This window comes from Hylobates moloch, unplaced genomic scaffold, assembly GCF_009828535.3.
Source record: "Hylobates moloch isolate HMO894 unplaced genomic scaffold, HMol_V3 SCAFFOLD_25, whole genome shotgun sequence".
NCBI classification, from domain to species: domain Eukaryota; kingdom Metazoa; phylum Chordata; class Mammalia; order Primates; family Hylobatidae; genus Hylobates; species Hylobates moloch.
This window is the reverse complement of record NW_026652300.1, coordinates 3,064,512-3,089,055: the sequence shown is the minus strand read 5'-3', so window position 1 is coordinate 3,089,055 and position 24,544 is coordinate 3,064,512. Positions and strand designations below refer to the sequence as shown.

The window sequence follows — 24,544 nt, the reverse complement described above, 5'->3', positions numbered from 1 at the left end:
CTATTTCTTGAAAGAACGAACATCCTGAATGTCAAAACTGGCATTTCCTCCCATCCAACCCCTTGTATCTGAAACTTGACAAAAAGGAGTCCAAGTTTCTGGCCTGTTGATGTCTCCCTCCTTTTTCCACAGACTTGCTACTATTTATTTCTGTAGGTACTTTAAAAGATTTTGGGGTGGGTGTCACGCTAACAGTGATTGTGCTAAACCTGTGCCCTCCAGAAGCCATTTTGAAACTACAGCCCAGACACATTATCGTTTTTTAAAACTATACCATATAATTCAGTATGCATACTTATTTCACGGGTGTTTCGGAGACGATGTGCGTGTCTGTCGGTCTACGTGAGGGTGGTGCCTGCCTGGGACCAGCACACACGCACCACGTACCCTGCGTACTCTACGCACCCACACCGTGGGGGACGACGTCATCCCCCGCAGGCCTCCACCCTCCAGGGGGCGTGGGAGCTGCCACCCATTGGCTGAGGCCGATACCACGCGCCCCGGTACCCGGCACAGGAGTCACCTCACAGAGCCCCGGGGTCCACGCCTCAGTCGGCCTGCGCTCCTCAGCCTGGTGGTTTTACCTCCGAGGGTTCGCCCGCCCTTGGTTTTCCTTACACCTTCGCCTTTGGCTCCTTTGACCACTCGAAGCCCCACAGCGGATTCCAGCGGCCTTCACCAGCTGACCCAGAAGTGGTGGGTGAAACACAGCCTCTGTTCCTCCTTGAGCCTGTCAGGAGCCGCTGCCTGCCGCCATCATGGTGAGTTGAAGGAGAGACCTGAGGGGCAAGGCCTGTGGGGTGTTCACCGGTGGGTGAAACCAGGCTGCGCCTTATCCTCGGTTTTCCTGTTTTGGGGCCACCTGTCTGGACGCATTAGGAGCCGTGACCCACAGGGTGGGGCGAGGTGGCCTGGCAGCAGTGCGGCCTACACAGAGAGGCAGGCACAGAAGTGGCGGGACAGCGAGCATGGCGTGGGCCCCCAGGACGCGCTGCCTCACAGTTCGCTTGCAAGGGCCACGGCCTTCGTGCGGACCCCATTTCCTGCCCCAAGTTCTCCCCTGGCGACGGTTTGGGGTGTGGGTTCCCCACCCCCACTCCTAGGCGCCCTTTCCCCCTCCCCCACTCCCACACGCCCCCACCCCGCCAACTTCACTTCTGACGCTCTCCCAGGGGCTCTGCAAGATGGCGGCGGACCTGCCGAGGGACTTGGCTCCTTCGATTGGGAGGGCCGGAACTTCTTCAGGAAGTGGTTCCCTCGTGGTCCTTGTACTGGGTGGGGTGGGTTGGTGGGGTTCGTGGGGGCCTGAGTGTGACGGGTGGGGCGGCCTGAAGGCACGGCCCACTAGCTTGAGGGGGCTGGGTGGGAAGTGCCTCCGGGCATTTCGCACCTAGCAGCTGCTGGGGACTTGCTGATGGCGGCTCCCTCCTGCGGCCGCGACAGGCACAAAAGCTCACTCGACGCCATCTTTGTGGCAAGAGGTTGGCTTCAGTAGTTACCATTGAGAATTTTAGAATTTTTAAACTCCAGGCACAATTTTTCCCTTCTCGGTAAACCAGGAATCGTTGACCCTGGTAGATAATGTTGGGTGTGCATTTCTGTGAGTTTGGTAAATGCCCAGCGTTCGTGGAGCGCCATCACAGATGTGGCTCTGAATATGCTGACCAAACACTGAGTCACAAACACGCGCATTACATGCCGTGTGTGTGTCTGCATTGATAATTCTGTCTTTTAATTTTTAGAGATAAAAGGAGGAGTTTTACACACGGTTTATATTACCATGTATAAACATTAAAAATATATAAGGAACTATTATGTGTAATAAGTCTGCAACATGTTATCTATGCTAATAAAAAAAACACCTTGAGATATAAGTTATAATTGTTTACAATAATACTTTTCATTTTTAGAGGTAAAGGGAAGAAATGCTTACAGTTTCATTAGGTTTTTTTCCTGATTATAAAAGTAGTATATGTACTCATTTGAAAACAGTCACAGTAAGAAAATAGCAGTCCATCTTAATACCAACAGATAAAACCAGTTAAATTTTCATAACATGAATGCCCTTCCAGGGTATTTTTATGCGTGTATTGCAACTGTATATAGATAGGCCAACTTTTACGAAAGTTACATAGTGCTGCTTAATACTATTTTACAACTTGCAGCTTTCAATTAATGTGGGTATTATTCTGAAGATAACTTTAATTTTCAGTGTATCATGTTAAAAATTATACTATTGTTTTACTGAATTCCCGTATGATGAATACTGTTTCAGTATTAAAACTATCACGGGCTGGGCGCGGTGGCTCACGCCTGTAATCCCAACACTTTGGGAGACTGAGGCGGGCGGATCACTTGAGGTCAGGATTTTGAGAACAGCCTGATTAACATGGTGAAACCGCATCTCTACTAAAAATACGAAAAATTAACCAGGCGTGGTGGCATGCACTTGTAATCCCAGCTACTCGGGAGGCTGAGGCAGGAGAATCATTTGATCCTGGGAAGTAGGTTGCAGTGAGCTGAGATGGTGCCGCTGCATTCCAGCCTAGGCAACAAAGGGAGACTCAGTCTCAAAAAAAAAAAAAAAAGACCACAAAACATTGCTGGGAATGTCTTTGTGTAAAAATATCTTGGCACACTTGTACTATTAATTCCTTGAGATGAATTGCTGTAAGTGGCATTGCTGGGTGGAAGTGCTTTGCCCTTTCATAACAATTTTAAATTATGCTCCTCATTAGTATAGTGGTGAGTATCCCCCTATCAAATTATGATACACCTTTTCCAAGGTACTCTTGGTAAAAAGCATGTATCAGTGTTTTCCCACTGATGATGTGTAGAGTGATCTCTGTTCCACACCCTTTCTAATGAACGGTATTAGGATTTTTTACATTGTCAACCTAATAGCTGGATAGTATTACACTATGTTGACGTGCACTTTTTTAAATCATCAATGAAGTTGATCATTGATCGTTAGCTTTTTAAATTTCCTTTTTAATTTTATTTCCCTTATTGACTCATAAAAACTCTGTATTAATATTCGCATTTGTCATACATAGTGGGAAAATATATACAGTAGTAACGATGAGGTGCCGTGGTGCCCTTACCTTATTCCTATTTTCAGTGGAGATGGCTCTAGTATTTCACTGTAAGCTTAATGATAGAGTAGAATTAGATTGATAGAAAATAAGAATCCTCTATCTCTATTTTACTTAGGTTTTTAAAACATTTAAAAATGAATGTTGTATTTTATTAAACACTTTTTCAATGATGAATTAAAGTAACGTATCCTGCTAATGGAGTATTCTTGCATTGCCAACATAAACTATGTTCTTTACTACTGGAATTTTGCATTTGTGTTGAGGAGAGGGTTGAACCATCTTGATGAGGCTTTGTTGCTTATATGCTGTTAACCTTTGTAAAATGCATTGAGAAGTACTTTTTTCCTCTTTGAAAATTGAAGAAAAGAGTTTAAATTTCTTAATTTCTTCTTCTACGTCTTCTGTCTTTACTTCAGGTTTCCGGTGTCTGTGTGCACCTCTCTCTGACACACCGCATACACCCAAGTGACCTGTTTCTTTACAAGCTGAAAAAACTCCCAGGGAAACTAAGCCAAGTATCACTGGGTGTTCTTTTTCAAGATTGTTTGGGAAAAATTAAAATTTCTGTACAAGTTGACCATGTCGTCGATTTCAAAATTTATTCCTTTAGAGTTTGTGCATAACACTATTTTATAACCACGGGCCACAACCCATTTTTCAGGTCTCATATATATTTCTGCTATTTCTTGCTTAGTTTTGCAAGGATTCTTTATTGCTTGAATTTCATCCTTCCCACACAGCACTCCCCGAGAATCTGCCCTTGGATTAACTTCTGGTTTTCACGTCATATTTTCTTAATTTTAGCTTTTTCTTTATTTGTTCCTCTTCCTATTGCTGTGAATGTAACTTTGATGACTACAAATGATAGGCTTTTTCCTGGCCAGTTTATGTAAGTATCGATTTGCTTACATGTTCACACAGTAATTGCATTAGATAATACTGGCAAAGGAGTTGACATCGCAGGAGTTTAATGATAATTTTTTCCAGCATTTAGCTGTCTTTGTCACTTGATTGTCCGCATGTAGCAAGGAATGTGTTTGCTAGAAATAGCAATGAGAGTTGTGTATATGATGGTCTTGAAGCTCACCCCTGTTTACTATTCCAGCATTTCTCATTTCAAAATTCACCAACACACTTGAAGGTATGATTAAGAAAATTACTTCTTTAATGCAGTTTGTTTTCAGGATGCTATTGACGGTTATGGTGGTACTTTCTCTAAAAATAAACTTCAGCTTATCCTAAGCATTCATTTATATTTTTGGCCATAGTTTAGAAGTAACCAAAGGTTATCTATTGATTGTGGATTTATATATATATATGTGTGTGTGTGTGTGTGTGTGTGTGTGTATATATACACATTATATAATTATGTATAAATACACACGCAGTCGGAATTGAACAATCCCTGCTAGTCAAGCCATGGTAAAAATGAGGTACACTGCAAAAAATGAAGTACATTGCTTACTTTGTTAGCTTTGAGCGCCACCTGCTGGCTGAGGACTAGGACACGATGGTGACTTCCTTAATTTAAAATGTTATGACGCTGTTAAAGGGATTCAGTGAATTTTATATGTACGGTTCCAGTTAAGCAGACAGCCAGTTTGTAAGATCCAAGCTAAAGTCAAACTTCTTATAAAATCAAATGCCTTTTTCCCTCTTTACCAAACTAAGTATCCATTTTACTATTAACGTATAGAGTATGAGAATCAGAAGAGACACCCGAGGTCTTTTCCGGCCATTCGTTTTCAAGCAAGGAAACTGAAACCGAGGTCATGAAAAGATTCACTTTAGTGAGCAATGGAAATCAGGTTCTTCCCAAACACCAATTTTCCTCTTCAATTCTTGTGGCGCTGTCACAAGGTTTCTTAACCAGACTCTTTTCAAATTTTGCACCAAATAATTCCTTATTGTAGGAGGCTGTCTTTACATTGTGGGATGAGCAGTAGTATGCCTGGCCTTCAGCCCGTCAGATTACAGGAATACATCTCAGTTGTGACAGCCAATCCCTAAACGTCGCTAAATGGCCCTGGGGCTCAGAAATCTTGCCCAGTTGAGAATCAGTGCATTTCCATAACCTCATAATCTGACACAGTTTTCTGCTGGATGTTACATTTCTAAATTGAAATACCTCCAAACACTATGGTGCAGAGACAATACTGTAATATAGCTTGTTTATCAAAGAAAAACACATCCAAAGTTCATCCACAAATCAAGGGGGAATTGAAAAGGAGAAAAAGAAACTACAAGAATTTCAGAATTTCTTTTGTTTTGTTTTATTCTGTTTGGGATTTCTGAATGAACTGAGAAGGAATCCGTAAATTGCCTATAGGGAAGGGGAATCGAATCAGGTTCCCAGTAGTTCAAGATAATGCAGCTTAATGTCATTTGGAAAAAAACAATAATGTAAGGCGTTTTTAGAAAGGAAAAACTTTAAAAATAGTGTTTTAAATTTTTCTTCCACATCATTGTCGTGAAATAACGCTGTTAAAGGAAAGAATTAGGAATTAGTTACAAACCCAAAATAGCAGGTACAAGCATGAAAGAATAGAGAAATGCAGTAACCTCGGCTTTAGTTGACGTGACAATTTAGATTTCATGTGTAGTAAAGCTGTGTAGAATCAGTAACTTCTAGCATCTAATTAACAAAGCAGGAACCCACCTTTCTTATTAACTTCTATAACATTACTGTGTTGTTCAAAAAGATACACAGTTTCTTTCGTCTTTCGTTTTCTTTCAGACAGGTGTATTTGTAATAGTTTTGTCTTTTTCAGCTGTTTGTACTTACCTTTTAAAGTCAACAGCACTTCACCAGTGATTTTTAAATTAATGATGTGTCATAGTTTCCTGATGTTTGAATTAGTTCTTAATTACATTTTTTTTCAAAATAAGTCAGCTAAATAGTGAAGCCAAAAAAGAAACTTGAAAACAAATCGGCTGAAAATAAATTCGAATAACAGGACACTAACTTACATTGGCATACCACTTTTACCACTCTACGTACAAAATGAATTCACAGATGTTATCTCATTTCATTCTCAAAGCAGTTTGCCCACAGATACATAGCTGGCAAGTAGGTGGCTTATAACCACTTACCTGTAAGGGATGTAAACCTAGATCTCCAGACGAAATTAATTTTTGTTTCACTGTGCTATATTGTTTCTCCAACATATATATTACTTATGAATAGTACTTCAGAAAATTTTACATTAACCTTAGAGTCAACTGTGGAAAGAATAAAGACAGCTCTGATCAGAATCTAGAAAATTAATGAGTTTGATCTGAAAATAAAGATGATGTCATTTATATCTATCAGCCCACTGTGAAAATTAGAATTATCAGTCGGACTGATTTGGTGTTACTCAGGAAGAAAAATGTTGTTTCAAAAGATGCTTTGAACACCCTAGCTTTAGGGAAGAGGATTATAACGAATTGGTTTAAAACATTGAGGCTTATTTTCTTTTTGGTGTGGCTTTTTTTTTTTTTTTAAGGTTTATCTTTAGTCTACTCAGTAAAGTGAAGAGTTGTTTATGAATATAGAACAGGATGATTTTAATAACTTTAATTTTTACAAATCTAAACTTTCTAGTTTTGGGTGTCTTTTTTAACTACTTCACGGAGTGTTTTCACAAATACTAAATGAGTGTTCTTCCACAGCATTATACAAGACTCGGTGATGAGTGGCACTAGGTTTAAGAAAGTACTATATCCTTTGGTTAAAATTCCATGCTGATGTACTCTGATTAGTTTAAATCCTGAGCCTGAACTGAGCTGCACCGGTGACTAATTTACGATGAAAGTAACTTATATAAAATATATTATACTTAAAATACAAAAATGATATTTCACGTTATGTTTGGGTTTTGCTTGTATATGTAATTATGATGTCTACTTTCCAAATTACAGTCTGCTGCAAATCCTGAGACTCCAAACTCAACCCTCTCCAGAGAGGCCAGCACCCAGTCTTCATCAGCTGCAGCTAGCCAAGGCTGGGTTTTACCAGAAGGCACAATCATGCCAAACACTGTTTTTGTTGGTGGAATTGGTGATAGGGTATTGTATTCATACCTCGTTTTTACCTTAAAGTACATTATGAAAAATGGGATTTGGGCCCTGTTACAAACTTAATTTTTTTTGTACTTCATAGAGGTTTAGAATTGCTTTTAGGTTTGACCCATAGGTACTAAAAATATCTTTGACAAAGAGCTACTGGTCGTTTGGGGATAAATGGGGGAGAAATTTCCACCTCATGGTAGTAAATTTGTAGTAAAGTTGAAATGTTTGAATGCTGAATTTTTACTCTGATGTTCAATTCTTTTCCATAGATGGATGAAACTGAGATTAGAAGCTGCTTTGGTAGATACGGTTCAGTGAAAGAAGTGAAGATAATCAGGAATCGAAGTGGTGTGTCCAAAGGGTCAGTAATTTTATCAAATATATCTGAACTCCAGTCACCTGTTCTATAGGTATCAGACAAGAATTCACAACTGATATTCTGATCCTTGTATAAATGAAATTTTTTGCAGTGTTAATTTCTTTCACATAGGGGATAAAAGGTTAATACCAGTTCTTTTATTTAGTCATTTTTCTAATGTTTGTTTTTAAATGTCTCCAATTTTTATTTCATACAGATGAGTTAATCAGTTTTCTCAAATAATTGTTTTCTTCATACACTGCACAGCATCTTAAATTTTAACCACCTTGTCTTAGATAGTAAGTTAAATGCAGGTTCACAGATATGAATTCTTTGTTAATCAATAAAGTTTTCACACTGCCCTAATCCTAGCACATTTTGACATGGTTGTGCCTAAGAAAAAGTAGTATTTGTAGAGGATCTGTCATGTACATCTTAGCAAATACTTTTTTTTTTTTTTTCTTTTTTTTGGAGATGGAGTCTCGCTCTGTCACCCAGGCTGGAGTGCAGTGGCGCGATCTCGGCTCATTGCAAGCTCCGCCTCCCGGGTTCACGCCATTCTCCTGCCTCAGCCTCTCCGAGTAGCTGGGACTACAGGCGCCCGCCACCACGCCCGGCTAATTTTTTGTACTTTTAGTAGAGACGGGGTTTCACCATGGTCTCGATCTCCTGACCTCGTGATCCGCCCGCCTCGGCCTCCCAAAGTTCTGGGATTACAAGCGTGAGCCACCGTGCCCGGCCTAGCAAATACTTATCATGGTCTATTATTCATCTTTTTTCATGATCACTTCTGTATATAGAATAGTAGAAGTGCTGAACCATGTACTGTATGATGGTGATTTTATGCTTCATTTATCTGCCTTTATAGCTATGGATTTGTTTCATTTGTGGATGACGTGGATGTCCAGAAGATAGTAGAAGTAAGTAAGCTAATAGAAAAATCTCTTATTTATCTTACTGATACGACGTTTAGTGTTAGTGATATACTCAGACTTGTGTAAAATTTGGAGAAAGATAGACTTCCTGTACAAAATCCAAACTCAGAGTAACCCCCCATAACTTGATAGATCCTGTTTATTTTTGACTGGACGCCTAGGTTCATGAACTACAGACAGGAAGGGTTGGAGACAGGGTGATGAAAAGTTTTTGATCAACTTTCACTTGATGCCTCTTGATACTGATTAGAGTGGTAAGGGTGAGTAAGGTAGCTTCATGGTGACACATTTTAATTTGCTGTGTAGTTGTCACTGATCGTCTATGGTGGTAGGAACTTCAGAAGACTTTAGGTGTTCACCCAAGTCCTGGAAGCTAAGACTTGAAAATTGATTGTAGTTTTGTTACTGTTCTATTTTCAGTCACAGATACATCTCCATGGTAAAAAGCTGAAGCTGGGCCCTGCAATCAGGAAACAAAAGTTATGTGAGTAGGAAAAGAAATTGTTCTTTTTTGACCCGTGTAGCTTTTCAAATTAACTAAAAACAGGCTGTTTTCTTCTTGCTTTTTAAAAAGGTGCTCGTCATGTGCAGCCACGTCCTTTGGCATTTAATTCTCCTCCTCCACCACAGTTTCAGAACATCTGGAGGAATCCAAACACTGAAACTTACCTGCAGCCCCTAATCACGCTGAGTCCTGTAACTCAGTACGTTCAGGTAAGAACTGCGTGTGTTCCTGTTCTCTTGTTTATTGTAGTCATCCTTCCCTCTGTGGAATCGTATCTACACTTCCCATAGTAAGTGACAATAGGATCCCTGTTTGAACAGTGTGAGTAATGGGAAATTTGTTATTTTTGTTAGAAATTTCTTATTCTTAGCGTTCATTATTTGAGCTAAAAATCTTCTCTAAACTTTGCGAGGCTTTCTCTTAGAAATGACCTCTGTAGACACATGAACAAATCTCTTCCTACCTCTTCCTTTTTCACCCCAGATAACTAGTTCCTAAAGTATTTGGAAGCAGCTCTCCTTATGTGTCTGCGTAGTTTATTGTTCTCTAAGGTTAGCAGTTAACCTAGCTCTTCTTTACTTGCAATGATTTCCAGATGCCTCTTCCTATAAATTGCTGACTTCTGGATGTATTCTGGTTCTGGGATGGGTAGACTTCTGATCTCTTTTACTCTATCTGTAAATCCCGTGAGTTTCTGGCATGTAATTTATCTGATCCTGGTTGCTTTGATATTTAAAGTAGGATTTGACATACTCTCATACTCTGTCACTTACTGGTGATAAATAACGTTTACTTTTTGTTCTTGGTTCCTTTTATGTAAGTGTGTGTTTAAAAGACATTTTCTTTGATAGGAAAGAAAGTAACAAAATAGTAGTGAAATAGTTATTCAGTGTCTCTCATTTGTTGACATTTTCCATGTACTTGAAACTTGTAGGGTATACCTCTTCTTTTTTTTTTTTTTCTTTCTCTGAGCAATGGCTAGAAGAAAAGCCCTACTTGTTTCTAGCATTTACTGTGAGCCATTACTGAATCTGGGTGTATTTGTGAATGCTGCTACCTGCATGTTTTTAATTAGTAAGCATTTATTGAAACGTAGAAGACATTATACTGTCTCTCTTCCAGTTGTGGCTATATACCGCCCTTAATTTGTGGAAGTGAAGTACAGAGAAAGCCGTAACATCTGTCGAAGAACTACAGTATTACCCTGTAATATTGTCAAATACAAAACCGTCTAGAAGTATTTTGCCAAAGAAATAGCAAAAGTATTAATTTAACTTTCGTTGAAATCCGTGTTAATAGAGCCATGTCACCAGTGTAAGAAATAATTTCTGAGTGGGCATAAGTACACAGTATAAATGAGGTAAACTTTGGCTGGTGCAATAGTCACTTCTTTTGTCATTTGTCTCTTCCCCCTCCCCACCCAAAGGGTAGCACTTGACAGAGAATGTTTATTTCTACGTAAAGTCAGTCATTTAGAAATCTGCATTGCTGTAGGTAGAAAAATAATTACTATTTCAAAGTTTTTCATATTTTTGTTTCATTGGGAATGATATTTCTTTCTTGTTAAAAAAATGTTTTACCGTATTAATCCATTCTTTCTCTAAACTTTATTTTCAGGCTTATTCTACTTATCCACATTCACCAGGTCAATTTGTATCTATAAATTCCGTCATCACTGGATATCAGTTGCCTGTATGTAATTATCAGGTAATTGAAGAGGGAGTAAAATGTTTTACTTTCAGCCGCTATTGAGGCCTTCAACTTGTTTATACCAGTTGCTTGAATAGTTTGTCATTTTAAACTAGTGACATGTACCTAAAATGTAAGAAATCACTTAGAATTAGTGTCATGAGGACCTCTGTGGTACTTAGAAGTGATGAAATAGGATTTTGACAGGAGTGTACTTAGCAATAACTTTTCTGTAGAACAGTTTCTGAGATCTGGTGTTCCCTTCTTTGTTTCAGCATGTATTTTGTTATCTTTGCTGTCAAAGAGCTGAAACATCCAGGCTGACTTTCATGAATCTTGCAGAGATATAAAGTGAAATAAAAGCTTTACCCAATTCTTAGAGCACAGGATTCCAATTGAATTTTTATTTTAGCCTGCTGCTTCGTGATAGTAGTTCTCTGGGTCTGTTTTCAACGATACAACTGTATCTATGACCCATAATCATATCTGTGGTAACAAATTCAAAGAATTAATATCTTTGAGGGTTCCACAATTCTATTTCCAGAAAATTGGGAAAAAGTTGAGGTTTTCCATGTAGAAGTAACAACAAGAGCTTCAGGGATTAGAAACCTCAAGTACTTTTTTTTTTCTAGTCCGTTTCTTTTATTATAACAAAGGAGCCATCATGATAAAATACTTCAATATTATTCAACTCATGGGTTTTTGAAAATGTGTAGGAGTATTTAAATAATTTTGGTTACTTTTTTTTTTTTTTAATTTAAGATTCCATTACACTGGCCTGTTGGGGCGCAAAGGAGTTATGTTGTTCCTCCGGTAAAGGGAATTAGTGAAACATATACTTCCTCTTCTTTCTTGACTTTTGTGTGTCATATATGCCTATAAATATTTTAAATGATTCTTTATATTAATGTGTTACGTTTTGTTACTTTCTTTTTAACCTTACAATTATAATCTCCCGTGGGAGCAACAGTGCCGCCTTCTCTGTCAGGTTTTTGTATGCTTAAGCAGTGGCTTATCCACGTAATGACAAGTGTTCAGTTACTTGTTGATAGATTATTTAATCTAGGAAAGGTAGTCCTAATGTAGCTTTGTCTAAGAAAGGTAGTATTAATTTGGCTTTAGAATAGCATGTATCTGATTAGAATCTGCATCTGGATTTACCAAGCATAAAAAGTTTGATAAAGAGAAACAGAAATGTTTTTCTGTTAATTACTCTTAAATAAGAATAGGATTAAAAAGAGTATTACCTCTATAACACCTGAGCTGCTTTCCCCCATGTAACTAAAATAATTGAAAGCAATTCTCCTCATGTGTCTGCCTACTTTATTCTTCTCTAAGTTTAGCAATTAATTCAGCTATTCGTTATTTGAAATGATTTCCAGATGCCTCTGCATATAAATTGCTGACTTCTGGATATATTCTGGTTCTGGAATGGGTGGATTTCTGATATGTTTTAGATATCTATAAATCCCATCAGTGTCTGGCATGTAATGTCTCTGATCCTTGTTACTTTGCTATTTAAAGTAGATTTGACATGCTTTGTCACTTAGCGGTGATAAATAACATTTATTTTCTTCTTAGTTCATTTTATTTATATCTTAGTTTAAAAGACATTTTCTTTGATAGAAAATAAATAACAGAATAGTAGTGAAATAGTTATTCAGTGTTTCTCATTTGTTGACATTTTCCCTGTGCTTGAAACATGTATGGTATACCTCATCTTCTTTTTCCTTCTCTGAACAATGGCTAGAATAAAAGTCATTTACTTCTAACATTTACTGTGGGCCATTACTGAATCTGGGTGTATTAATGCATGCTGCGTACCTATATGTGTTCAAGCAATAAGTATTTATTGAAACATATGAGACATTATACTGTCTCTTTTCCAGTATTGGATTATATACTGCACTTAGTTTTTCAGCATTAGGAACAGAAAACGCCATACATTCTGTAGAACTATGTATTACCTTATAATATTGTCAGATACAAATCAGTCCGGAAGCATTTTTACAGGGAAATAGCAAATGTATTAATTTAACTTACACTGCAATGTGTCTTAATGGAGCCTTGTCGCCAGTGTAAGAAATAACTTCTGGGTGTGAATAAGTACACAATGTAAGTAAGGTTAACTTTGCCTGGCGAAATAGCCAATTCTTTTGTCGTTTGTCTGTTCCCCCTCCACAGCCAACCGTAGGACTTGACCGAGAATAATACGTTCTTCATAAATCAGTCAGTCATTTACAATTCTGCATTGTTGTATATAGAAAACTAATTAGTATTTCAATTTTTTTCATATTTTTTCATACTGGGAATATTTATTTCTAATTAAAAAAATGTTTTACCGTATTAATTCATTCTTTCTGTATAATTTATTTTCAGGCACATCGTACTTATCCAAATGCACCAGTTCAGGTCATCACTAGCTATCAGTTGCCTGTATATAATTATCAGGTAATGTAAGAGGGAGTAAACTTTTGTCATTTGTTCCCCCTTCACACCCAAAGTGTAGCACTTGTCATAGAATATTTCTTTCTTCAGAAAGTCAGTCATTGATTTAGAATTCTGCATCGTCGTATGTAGAAAAACAATATTTTAACTTTTTAAATATTTTTGTTATATTGGGAATTATATTTCTTTCTAATTTGTAAAACTGTTTTACCATATTCATTTTTTTCTGTAACCTTTATTTTCAGGCATTTCCTGCTTATCCAAGTTCACCAGTTCAGGTCACCACTGGATATCAGTTGCCTGTATATAATTATCAGGTAATGTAAGAGGGAGTAAAATGATTTGCTTTCAGATATTATTGAGGCCTTTAACTTGCTTATACAAATTTCCTGAATAGTTTGTCATTTTAAACTAGTGAAGTATACCTAAAAATTAAGGAAACACTTAGAATTAGTGTAGAATGAAGACCTCTGTATTAGTTAGAAGTAATGAAGTACTATTTTGACAGGAATATACTTGGCAGTAACTTTTCTGTAGAATAGATTTCTGAGATTTGGTGTCCCCTTCTATATTTCAGGATATAGTTTTCGTCTTTGCTATCAAATAGCTGAATGAAACATCCAGAAGGACTTTCATGATTTTTTTAGGGATATAGATTGAATAAAATTATTACCCAATTCTTAGAGCACATAATTCAAATTATAGTTTCGTTTTAGCAGGCTGCTTCAGGACAGTTGTTGTCTGGTTCTTTTTTCATAGTAGATAGGACTCTATCTATGACCATTAATCATATCTATCATAATAAATTCAAAGTAGTAACGTCTTTGAGATTTCCACAATGCCAAATCCAAAAAATGGGGAAAAAGGTGATGCTTTATATTTATATGTGGAAGTAACAAGAAGAATGTCAGGGATTAGAACCATAAAGTACTTCCTTTTTCCATTCCGTTTCTTTTATTATAATAACAAAGGAGCCAGCATAAGTACTTCAATAGTATATATATCATGTGTTTTTGAAAACGTTTAGAAATATTTGAATAATGTTGGTTTCCGTTTTTTTTTTTTTTTTTTTTTTTTTTTTTTTTTTTTTTTTAAGATGCCACCGCAGTGGCCTGTTGGGGAACAAAGGAGGTAGGTTGTACCTCTGGTAAAGTGAATGTACGACCATGTACTTCCTTTTCTTTCTGGATTATTTCCCATATTATATATGCCTATAAATATTTTTAAATGTTTCTTTATATTAATGTGTTACATTTTGTTACTTTCTTTTTAACCCAGTTACAATCTCCCATGGGCGCAACAGTGCCTTTTTCTCTCTCAGGTTTTTGTGTGCTTAAGCAGTGGCTGGTCCACATAATAAGTGTTCAGTTACTTGTTTATAGACTGTGTAATCTAAGAAAGATAGTATTAGTGTTACTTTAGAATTAGCATGTATCTGCCTAGGGTCTGCCTCTGGCTTTACCAGCCACAAATAATTTGTTGAAGAGACACAGAAATGTTTTGCTGTTAATTAGTCTTAAATAAGAATAGGAATAAAAAAAGAGTATTACCTCTAAAACACCTGAGCTTCTTCCCGCCCCCCCCCCCATACCTAGTTCCGAAAATATTTGAAAGCAGCTGTTCTAATGTTTCTGCCTAGTTTATTCTTTAAGGTTAGCGATTAATCTAGCTCTTCTTTACTTGCAATGATTTCCAGATGCCTCCTCATATAAATTGCTCACTTCTGGATATATTCTCGTTCTGGGATGGGTAGATTTCTGATGTATTTTACTATACCTATAAATCCTGTGAATTTCTGGCATGTAATTTCTCTGAGCCTGATTACTTTGATATTTAAAGGAGGATTTCACATACTCTATCACTTATTGGTGATGACATTTATTTTCTTCTTAGTCCATTCTATTTATGTGTTAGTTTAAGAGACATTTTCTTTGATGGAAAATAAAGTAACAAAATAGTAGTGAAATAGTTCTTCAGTGTCTGTCATTTATTGACATTCTCCATGTACTTGAAATGTGTAGGATTATACCTCTTCTTCTTTTTTCTTCTCTGAACAATGGCTAGAGAAAAAGCCCTACTTGTTTCTAACATTTACGGTGAGCCATTACTGAATCTGGGTGTATTCATGTATGCTGCTACCTGTATGTTTTCAAACAATAAGAATTTATTGAAACATATAAGACATTGTACTGTCTCTTCTCCAGTTTTGGATTGTATACTGCCCTTAGTTTTTCGAAATGAAGTACAGAAAAAAACATAACATCTGTAGGAGAGCTACATATTAGCCTGTAGTGTTGTCAAACCCAAAACTATCTGGAAGTATATTGACAAAGAAATAGCAAATGTATTAACTTACATTGAAATCTGTCTTAATGGAGCCTTATCAGCAGTGTCAGAAATAACTTCTGGGTGAGCGTAAGTACACAGTGTAAGTAAGGTAAACTTTGCCTGGTGAAATAGTCACCACTTTGTCATTTGTGTGTCCCCCCTGCCCCACCCAAAGGGGCTTAGCACTTGACAGAGAATATTTCTTTCTTCCTAAAGTCATTCATTCATTTAGAATTCTGCATTGTTGTATTTAGAAAAGTAATAATTATTTTAAAGTTTTTCATTTTTTTTAAATTTGGGGAGTAATATTTCTAATTTAAAAAGATGTTTTATTGTATTCATTCTTTCTGTAAACTTACTTTCAGACATATCCCACTTACCCAGATTCACCAGGTCAGGTCACCACTGGGTATCAGTTGCCTGTATATAATTGTCAGGTAATTGAAGAGGGAGTAAAATGATATATTTTCAGATATTATTGAGGCCTTTAACTTGTTTATACAAATTTCCTGAATAGTGTGTCATTTTAAACTAGTGAAATGTACCTAAAATTTAAGAAAACACTTGGCAATTGGTCTAGAATGAAGCCCTCTGTATTATTTAGAAGTAATGGATTAACATTTTGACAGGAATATACTTAGCAATAACTTTTCTGTTAAAACAGTTTTTCTGAGATTCGTTGTCCCCTTCTATATTTCAGCATGTAGTTTTTCATCTTTACTGTCAAAATATCTGAAACATCCAGACTGACTTTCATCAATTGTTTAGGGAGATAGAGTGAAATAAAATTATCATCCCATTCTTAGAGCACAGAATTCCAATTATATTTTTATTTTAGTTTGCTGCTTCATTTTAGTAGTTCTCTGGGCCTCTTTTCATAGATATGACTATATCCATGACCCATAATCATATGTATGGTGATAAGTAATAAATTGAAAGAACTCGTATCCTTGAGATTTCCACAATGCGGACTCCAGAAAATTGGGAAAATGGTGAGGTTTTACATATAAAAGTAACAAGAACGTCAGGGGTTAGAAACATAAAGTACTTCTTTTTTCTACTCTGTTTGTTTCATTTTAATAACAAAGGAGCCAGTATGATAAGTGCTTGAATATTGTGTATCTCATGAGTTTTTGAAAATGTGTAGGAATATTTTAATAGTTTTGGTTTCCTTCTTTTTTTTTAAGATGCCACCACCGTGCCCTATTGGGGAGCAAAAGGGGTTATGGAGTAAAGTGAATTAGTGAAACATATACTTCCTCATCTTTCTTGACTTTTTTTCTGTGCCATATATGCCTATAGATATTTTTAAATGGTTCTTTATATTAATGTTTTATGTTTTGTTACTTTATTTTTAACCCAATTATAAACTCCCATGGGAGCCACAGTGCCTTTTTGTCTCTCAGGTTTTTGTGTGCTGAAACAGTGGCTGGTCCACAGAATTATAAGTATTCAGTTACTTGTTGATAGACTATATAATCCAGGAATGGTAGTATTAATGTGGCTTTAGAATTAGCATGTATCTGCCTAGAATACGCCTCTGGCTTTACTAGCCATAAAAAATTTGTTGAAGAGAAACCGAAATGTTTTGCTATTAATTACTCTTAAAGGGGAATAGGAATAAACAAGAGTATTACCTCTAATACACCAGAGCTGCTGTCTTACATCACGATTGGATATTTGAAGGATATAGTAAGTGTCAAAATTCTCAAACACTCCCTTACTACATTTGTGTCTTAGAATCCTTCTACCTCTGATTATGTTGATGCCTGGAAGAGATTTTAAAACAAAAGGCTGCCTTAATGTATTTCAACTTTTCGTTTAAAACAAGGTTTCTGAAGTAACACAATTGAATTTCAACACAGCCTACATTGAAACTTTTGATAACCAGCTCACCTTTTTGGGGAACAAATAAGTAGCTTTTAAACATATCTGTGTATCTGTTTAATTACACTTTCATTATTTTAAATATAGGCTTATTCAGCTCTTAACTATTACTGTAGAGAAGTTGATACAGGAGGTGATGTTGTGCCAAATGAATGCTCAATTCATGAAGCTACCCCACCCTCTGGAAATGGCCCACAAAAGGCAAACATCTAATTTTGAGTTTTTTAAAATATATATTTCATATTATTTTTCTAATTTTAATAACTTTTTTTTGAGAAGCAAACATTTTTGCCCAAATTTTAAGATGTTAGCCATAAATCATGGAGCTTAAATAACGGACTGATACTCAGAAGTTAATGTAAAGGTTGTTGAAATTTCAGATACCCCAAATTTTCAGTATATACGTATGTAAAGTTTCTGATTCAGCAGTCCTTTCCTGTATTTCAGTTCCACTGATTTAAAAAAAAAAGGCATCCTTTAATGAATACTATATTAATATGATTTGGCAGAATGCTATGGGAGGGTTTCCTCTAGAATTCTACTCGAAAGAAGAATTCGTATGAATTACATGTCCCTTTTCTTTTACCACAGTTTTGATCTTAAGCAGTGAAAAATATTATTTAAACAAGCATTCTCTCCATAACATTATATGTGGCAGAAGTTTCCAACAGTGGTGAAGTCAGGACAAGTTATTCAATTACTGAAATAGACAGGGTTGTTTCTTTTTTTTATCATTAGTGAAAATTTCTGTAATAACAATACTGTCACTCTAGCGTCACATACGTTCTGTTAAATAGGTGGGAGTGTGGAAGTAGTTGATGTGTTGGTAATATGTATAATACCCAAGAAGTCCCACTGGAATGTAAATTCCTTGATTTGATACTGGATTTTAAAATGTGAATAAATATTAAAACATACTCTTACAGTATAATTGTCAGGTTTTGTCCTGAGTATTTTTTCTTGAAACATTGGAGTTCACTTAGGGATTTAACAAATTCAGCTTTTTAAACCAGTATTCTATCGCTAAGGTTCTAAAATAATTCTTCGATTTGTCAGAAAACTTACATACTGAGGATATGTAGTAGGAATTACAAATCACATTTTTATGAATTTCTTTTTTTGTTTGTGTGTTTGTCTTGCGGTGTCGCCCAGGCTGGAAGTGCAGTGGTGTGATCTCGGCTGACTGCAACTTCCATCTCCTGTGTTCCAGTAATTCTCCCTCCCTCAGCCCTCAGCCTCCTGAATAGGTGGAATTACAGGCGCCCACCACCCAGCTAATTTTTATATTTTTTAGTGGAGAAGGGGTTTTGCCGTGTTGGCCAGGATGGCCTTAAACTCCTGATCTCAGGTGATCTGTCCGCCTCGGCCTCCCAGAGTCATGGGATTACAGGTGTGAGCCGCTGCTCCCAGCCTCTTTTAGCATTTTTTGCGTTTTTTTGGGAAGAAACTAATATGGTCATTAAACCATCAAAAAAACCAAACAAACAAAAAAAAACCACACACACACACACCCTTATTAAGAGTGAGTGAAAGAAAGAGTTGTCTTTCCATTACTGAAAACTTCTGTGTTTCAGAAATCTGTGGACCGACGCACACAAATGGTGGTATCTTGTCTGTTTAATCTGGAGAACAGACTGTTAAATTCTGTTGTTACTCAAGATGACTACTTCAAGGTATGAAAGGAATGGTATGCATAATTAAAAAGCACACTTGTTCGCTCTCAAGTTAGCTGTTTTCCTTGTGGTACATGTATTTTGAGATTTCTTAGAGGATTTTTTTTTTTTTTTTTTTTTTTTTTTTGAGACGGAGTCTCCTTCTGTCACCCATGCTGGAGTGCAGTGGCACTGTCTAGGCTCACTGCAAGCTCCACCTCCCGGGTTTATGTAATGCCATTCTCCTGCCTCAGCCTTCCGAGTAGCTGGGACTACAGGCGCCCACCACCACGCCCAGCTGATTTTTTCTGTTTTTAGTAGAGACGGGGTTTCACCGTGTTAGACAGGATGGTCTCCATCTTCTGACCTCGTGTTCCGCCCGCCTCAGCCTCCCAAAGTGCTGGGATTACAGGCGTGAGCCACCGCACCCAGCCTAGAGCATTTAATTGAACTGTTGGCACTTGACTGTAACCCAGTAAACCAGTGTGGGTTTTACCTGGCAGTATATTTTCTGCTGCCGAACCTTGATACAACGTAGTCAAATTTAGGGAAGAATCCTGCAGCAGAAATTTGTATTTGAAAGGGTTTACTAGAGAAGAGAGTTAGTTGACTACCTTGACCAAATAGTAAAAGAAAATTTTAGATACAGAAAGCAGATCTTGGCCGGGTGCAGTGGCTCACGCCTGTAATTCCAACACTTAGGGGCTGAGGTGGGTGGATTGCTTGAGCTCAGGAGTTTGAGACCACCCTGGGTAACATGGTGGTCTCTACAAAAAAGTGACAAAAATCAGCCAGTTTTGATGGTACATGCCTGTAGTCCCAACTACTCCAGAGGAGTCTGAGGCAGGAGGATCGCTTGAGCCTGGAAAGTTGAGGCTGCACTGAGCTGTGATCGTGCCATTGTAGTCCAGCCTGGGCAACAGACCGAGAGACCTTGTCTCAGAAAAGGAGAACTTAATACATGCATATTGGACTAAAGAGAAGGAAAGAAATGGTTTATGCAGATGATACACCTGAACAGTGTGAAGGGAGAAAAGCGGTAAAATGAATCAGTAAAAAGTTGAGTAGAAAGAAAGAAAGGTTGATTCAGAGTTGCTGAAGTGGAAGAGAATGTGGCTAGTTGAATTCCAGAAAGATCTGATTTCTGATCCCACTTTCTATCCATGTTAGATAGATAAATCTTTTATTAAGGCTGTAGTTTTTACAAGTCTAAAATGAGAAGGTTCAGGACTAAAGGTTTCTGGGTCCCCGTGGTTCTAAGTCTATAAATATGAAAAAGAACTCACTTGGTCAGCCCAGTGGGAGTAAAATATTATGGTTAATAAAGGGAAGGTGTTTTTTAAATAACAATTTTATTGAAATAATACCAGTAATACAATTTATGTATTTAAAGTGTGCGCTGTTTTTTCATATATTCAAAGTTGTGCAACCATGTCCACAATCAATTTTAGAATATTTAAATCACCGCAAAAGTCACCCCCCTACCTTAGCAGTCACCTGCTATTTTGCCGGAACTTGTGTATCCCTAGGCAATTTACTTTTTTCCTCTAAGGAAGTTTCTTGTATATGGAATCATACATAATGATGTGGCATTTTGTGACTGGATTTTTTTCGCTCAGCATGATGTTTGTAAGGTTCATCAGTATTCTAGCACGTATCAGAACTTCATCGTTTCTTTTTATTTGTAGATATTACCTTATTCTGTTTATGCATTCATCTGTTAAAGACATTTGGATTATTTCCATTTTTTAGCTGTTATAAATAATGCTGTGAACATTTATGTACAAGTTATTGTGTGGACATAACGTGCCTACTTCTCCTGCCTATATACATGGGAATGGAATTGCTAAGTCATATTTAACCTTTAGTGGAACTGCCGGATTTGTCAAAACTGGCTACACGCTTCACATTCAAAAGAAAATGTTTAACCATCACTTTGTATCTTAAAACAGAACTAGTTTTTTTTCATTCGTGAATGGATATTGGATGAAGCTTAGGCCTTTATTTAAAGGGTTATATTATGGATCTTCTGTATAATGTAGAATAGTAGAGCCAAATAGCAGAATTAAGTTCTTAACATCTTTGCAACAGGGAGTAAACATATTTAAATTTGTCATTTGTTCTCTTGTTGCTTCATTCTACGTAGATAGTATAGTTTAGAAAAGAAAGAACTGGAATTTTACATCAGCTTACCTTGCTCAAAGTTCTGATTACATTGGTGTCTACAGTGGTACATAAATGATTTTCAAAGCAGAAGATGATATTTCGTGTTTTTTTTTGTTGTTTTTGTTGTATTTTGTTGTTGTTGTTGTTGTTGTTGTTGTTGTTGTTTTTTGAGGTGACCTCATTTGGTCATCCAGGCTGGAGTGCAATGTCGCATTCACAGCTTACTGCAACCTCAAACTCTTGCACTCAAGGGATCCTTCTGCCTCAGCGTCCCAAATAGTTAGGATTATAGACATGCACCAGCACGCTTAGCTAGTTAAAAAGGTTTTTTTTTGGCCGGGCGCGGTGGCTCACGCTTGGAATCCCAGCACTTTGGGGGGCCGAGGCGGGCGGATCACGAGGTCAGGAGATTGAGACCACGGTGAAACCCCGTCTCTACTAAAAATACAAAAAAAAATTAGCCGGGCGTGGTGGCGGGCGCCTGTAGTCCCAGCTACTCAGGGAGGCTGAGGCAGGAGAATGGCGTGAACCCGGGAGGCGGAGCTTGCAGTGAGCCGAGATCGCGCCACTGCACTCCAGCCTGGGCGACAGAGCGAGACTCCGTCTCAAAAAAAAAAAAAAAAAAAGTTTTTTTGTTTGTTTTTTTTTTTTTTTTGAGACAGAGTTCCACTCTGCCGCCCAGGCTGGAGTGCAGTGGCGCGATCTCGGCTCACTGCAAGCTCCGCCTCCCGGGTTCATGCCATTCTCCTGCCTCAGCCTCCTGAGTAGCTGGGACTGCAGGTGCCTGCCGCCATGCCCAGCTAATTTTTTTGTGGTTTTAGTAGAGATGGGGTTTTATTGTGTTAGCCAGGATGGTCTCGATCTCCTGACCTTGTGATCTGCCCGCCTCGGCCTCCCAAAGTGCTGGGATTACAGGCCTGAGCCACCGTGCCCAGCCAAAAGATATTTTTTAAGAGAGAATCTTACTATATTGCCCTGGCTCGTCTTGAACTCCTGGGCTCAAGTGATCCTCCTGCCTCAGCCTCCCAAAGTGCTGGAATTAACAGGCGTGTGCCACCATGTCCAGCCCAGAAAATACTTTTTTAAACTTGAGTTCTCACCTGGTGTTAGACAAAAGACTCCCTTTGAAACTTCCAGAGTTTTCTGCATATTTGGGAGAGGAATCAGTAGTTGGCATCCTGCAGTTGTCTGACATCTAGACCTATTTTGATTGACTGCATGTTGTTATATTGAATTTGAATGCCTGAGATACTTTTGAATGTATTTACAATTTCCATAGCTGATTTCACTCTTCATTGTCTTAATTATCTAGCCCTCTCACAATCTTGTTTCCTCCATGACCTCAGAAGATACATGTTGGTGACCAGTTTTCTAGATGTTAACCTAAATAGATTATCACTCTTTTGACAGATGAGGTAACTTCCAGAGGCCACTTTTATTTATATGAAAATGAAACTGAAGTCTTAAAAAATGGGCACGGCTTTGTAGAAAAGGAAATGTTACTACTTGTTCAGTCATTCCCATTCCTCCTTGTAAGGCCTCTCACTTCTCTGCACGTCTGTAGGCAACATAGAGTGAAAAGAAAGTTTTGCATGTATTTTAAAGTTTTATCTTCCTGTCTAAAGAATGATGTGTCTTCAAAGGTTAATGATATGTCTTTAAATGCCAAAACTTAACATATTTTAATCTAAAAACATGAACTTTCAGATTGGAGAGCTGTTCGCCAGCTCTAGTTGCCATTAAATGCCGTTCAATTAGTGAAAACAGTATATTTTACAATTACATTTTCTACCAGCTGTCTTTGGGACATTACTGCAAAATTATTAACTAAGAAGTACATAAAATGATACTGAGTTTAAGTCCTGTTATTTCTGAATTTACTGGAATTTGTTTTCTTTAATTATTGATTTCTTTTTTAACTGTTTAATAAAACCAGCCATCTTGGTACATTTGTTATCCCAGTGTTCAAATATGCTTCCTGAAAAGAATCATCTTTTTTTTCTCATTATTTATAATGTTTAAACCCAAAACAAATGGTTTAAGTTTTGACACCTTTCAGATCCGTACTAGTCATCAGAAATTTTCGGTAAAATAAAAGGACTATTTCTGTCTTTTCCAGGATAAAAGAGTGCATCGCTTTACAAGAAGTTTGGCAGTGTTCAAATCTGTTTGATCCTCTCAGCTATCTAGTTTCGTGGGAAGTTGCTGGTTTTGAATATTAAGCTATAAGTTTTCCACTGTTATAGAAATTCTGAATTTTGGTAAATCACACTAAAACTTTCTGTGTAAGTTGTATTATTAGACTCTCTAGTTTTATCTTACATTGAAACCGTTCTTCATTAGATGTTTATTTAGAACCTGGTTCTGTGTTTAATATATAGTTTAAAGTAAAAAATAATTGAGACTGAAAGAAGTTAAGATTTATCTGCCAGGATTTTTTAAAAAATTGAAATTTGCATTTTAAGTGTTTAAAAGCAAATACTGATTTTCAAAAAAAAGTTTTTAAAACCTGATTTGAAAACTAAGAATTTTGATAGTCTGAACACAAGCATTTCACTTCTCCGAGAAGTACCTGTGAACAGTACAATATTTCAATATTGAGCTCTGCATTTATGATTTATCTAGAAATTTACCTCAAAAGCAGAATTTTTAAAACTGCATTTTTAATCAGTGGAACTCAATGTATGGTTAGCTTTATTGAAGTCTTCTTATCCAAACCCAGTAAAACAGATTCTAAGCAAACAGTCCAGTTGATGAGTCATAATGTTTGTTCAAAGTATGTTATCTTTTATCTAGACTCCATATATATATAATATATATATAAAATATATATATATAATATATATATAAAATATATATATATAATATATATATAAAATATATATAATATATATATAAAATATATATAATATATATCCAATTTGATTGGGATAGTAATTAGGATAACTAAAATTCTGGGCCTAATTTTTTTAAAGAATCCAAGACAAACTAAACTTTACCAGGTATATAACCTTCTCAGTGAGTTACCATTCTTCTTTTTTATAAAAAAAGAAAATTGTTCCTTGAAATGCTAAACTTAATGGCTGTATGTGAAATTTGCAAAACGCTGGTATTAAAGAACGCTGCAACTTTTTTATGTCACTCAAAGGTTAATCGGGAATTGTTTTTATAAAAACATTGAAGTATTAGTTACTTGCTATAGATTTTTGGTTTTTAGCCTGTTATATTTCCTTTTATAAAATAAAATATGTCCAGAGGAGACAAAATAGGTAGTTTTGATATTTCTAAATCACGAAAGTTGTTTAGTAAGTGTATCTTAAGAATCTGCTAGAGTTAAAGTTAACGTTGTTTCTAGATTAGGTAGTGTCCTCATTTTATATTGTGACCACACAGCTAGAGCACCAGAGCCCTTTTGCTATACTCGC

General features: G+C 36.9%; 1 protein-coding gene across 3 annotated transcripts; it reads left to right on the top strand.

Annotated features, from left to right (window-relative positions):
• The first annotated feature begins 568 nt into the window (after window positions 1-568).
• On the top strand, window positions 569-23,401 carry LOC116810984 (deleted in azoospermia protein 3-like). Of its 3 annotated transcripts, XM_058434460.1 has the most exons (12): window positions 569-761; window positions 7,002-7,148; window positions 7,421-7,512; window positions 8,378-8,429; window positions 8,865-8,928; window positions 9,019-9,158; window positions 10,567-10,656; window positions 13,018-13,089; window positions 13,332-13,403; window positions 14,183-14,217; window positions 18,876-18,974; window positions 23,239-23,401. In XM_058434460.1, exons 1-11 carry the CDS (start codon window positions 759-761, stop codon window positions 18,940-18,942), a joined length of 834 nt encoding a protein of 277 aa, XP_058290443.1. In that variant the 5' UTR covers window positions 569-758; the 3' UTR covers window positions 18,943-18,974; window positions 23,239-23,401. The 3 variants fall into 3 exon arrangements, with proteins under 3 accessions (XP_058290443.1, XP_058290444.1, XP_058290442.1); XM_058434461.1 differs by lacking the exon at window positions 13,018-13,089; XM_058434459.1 differs by lacking the exon at window positions 14,183-14,217.
• Window positions 23,402-24,544: the final 1,143 nt, after the last annotated feature.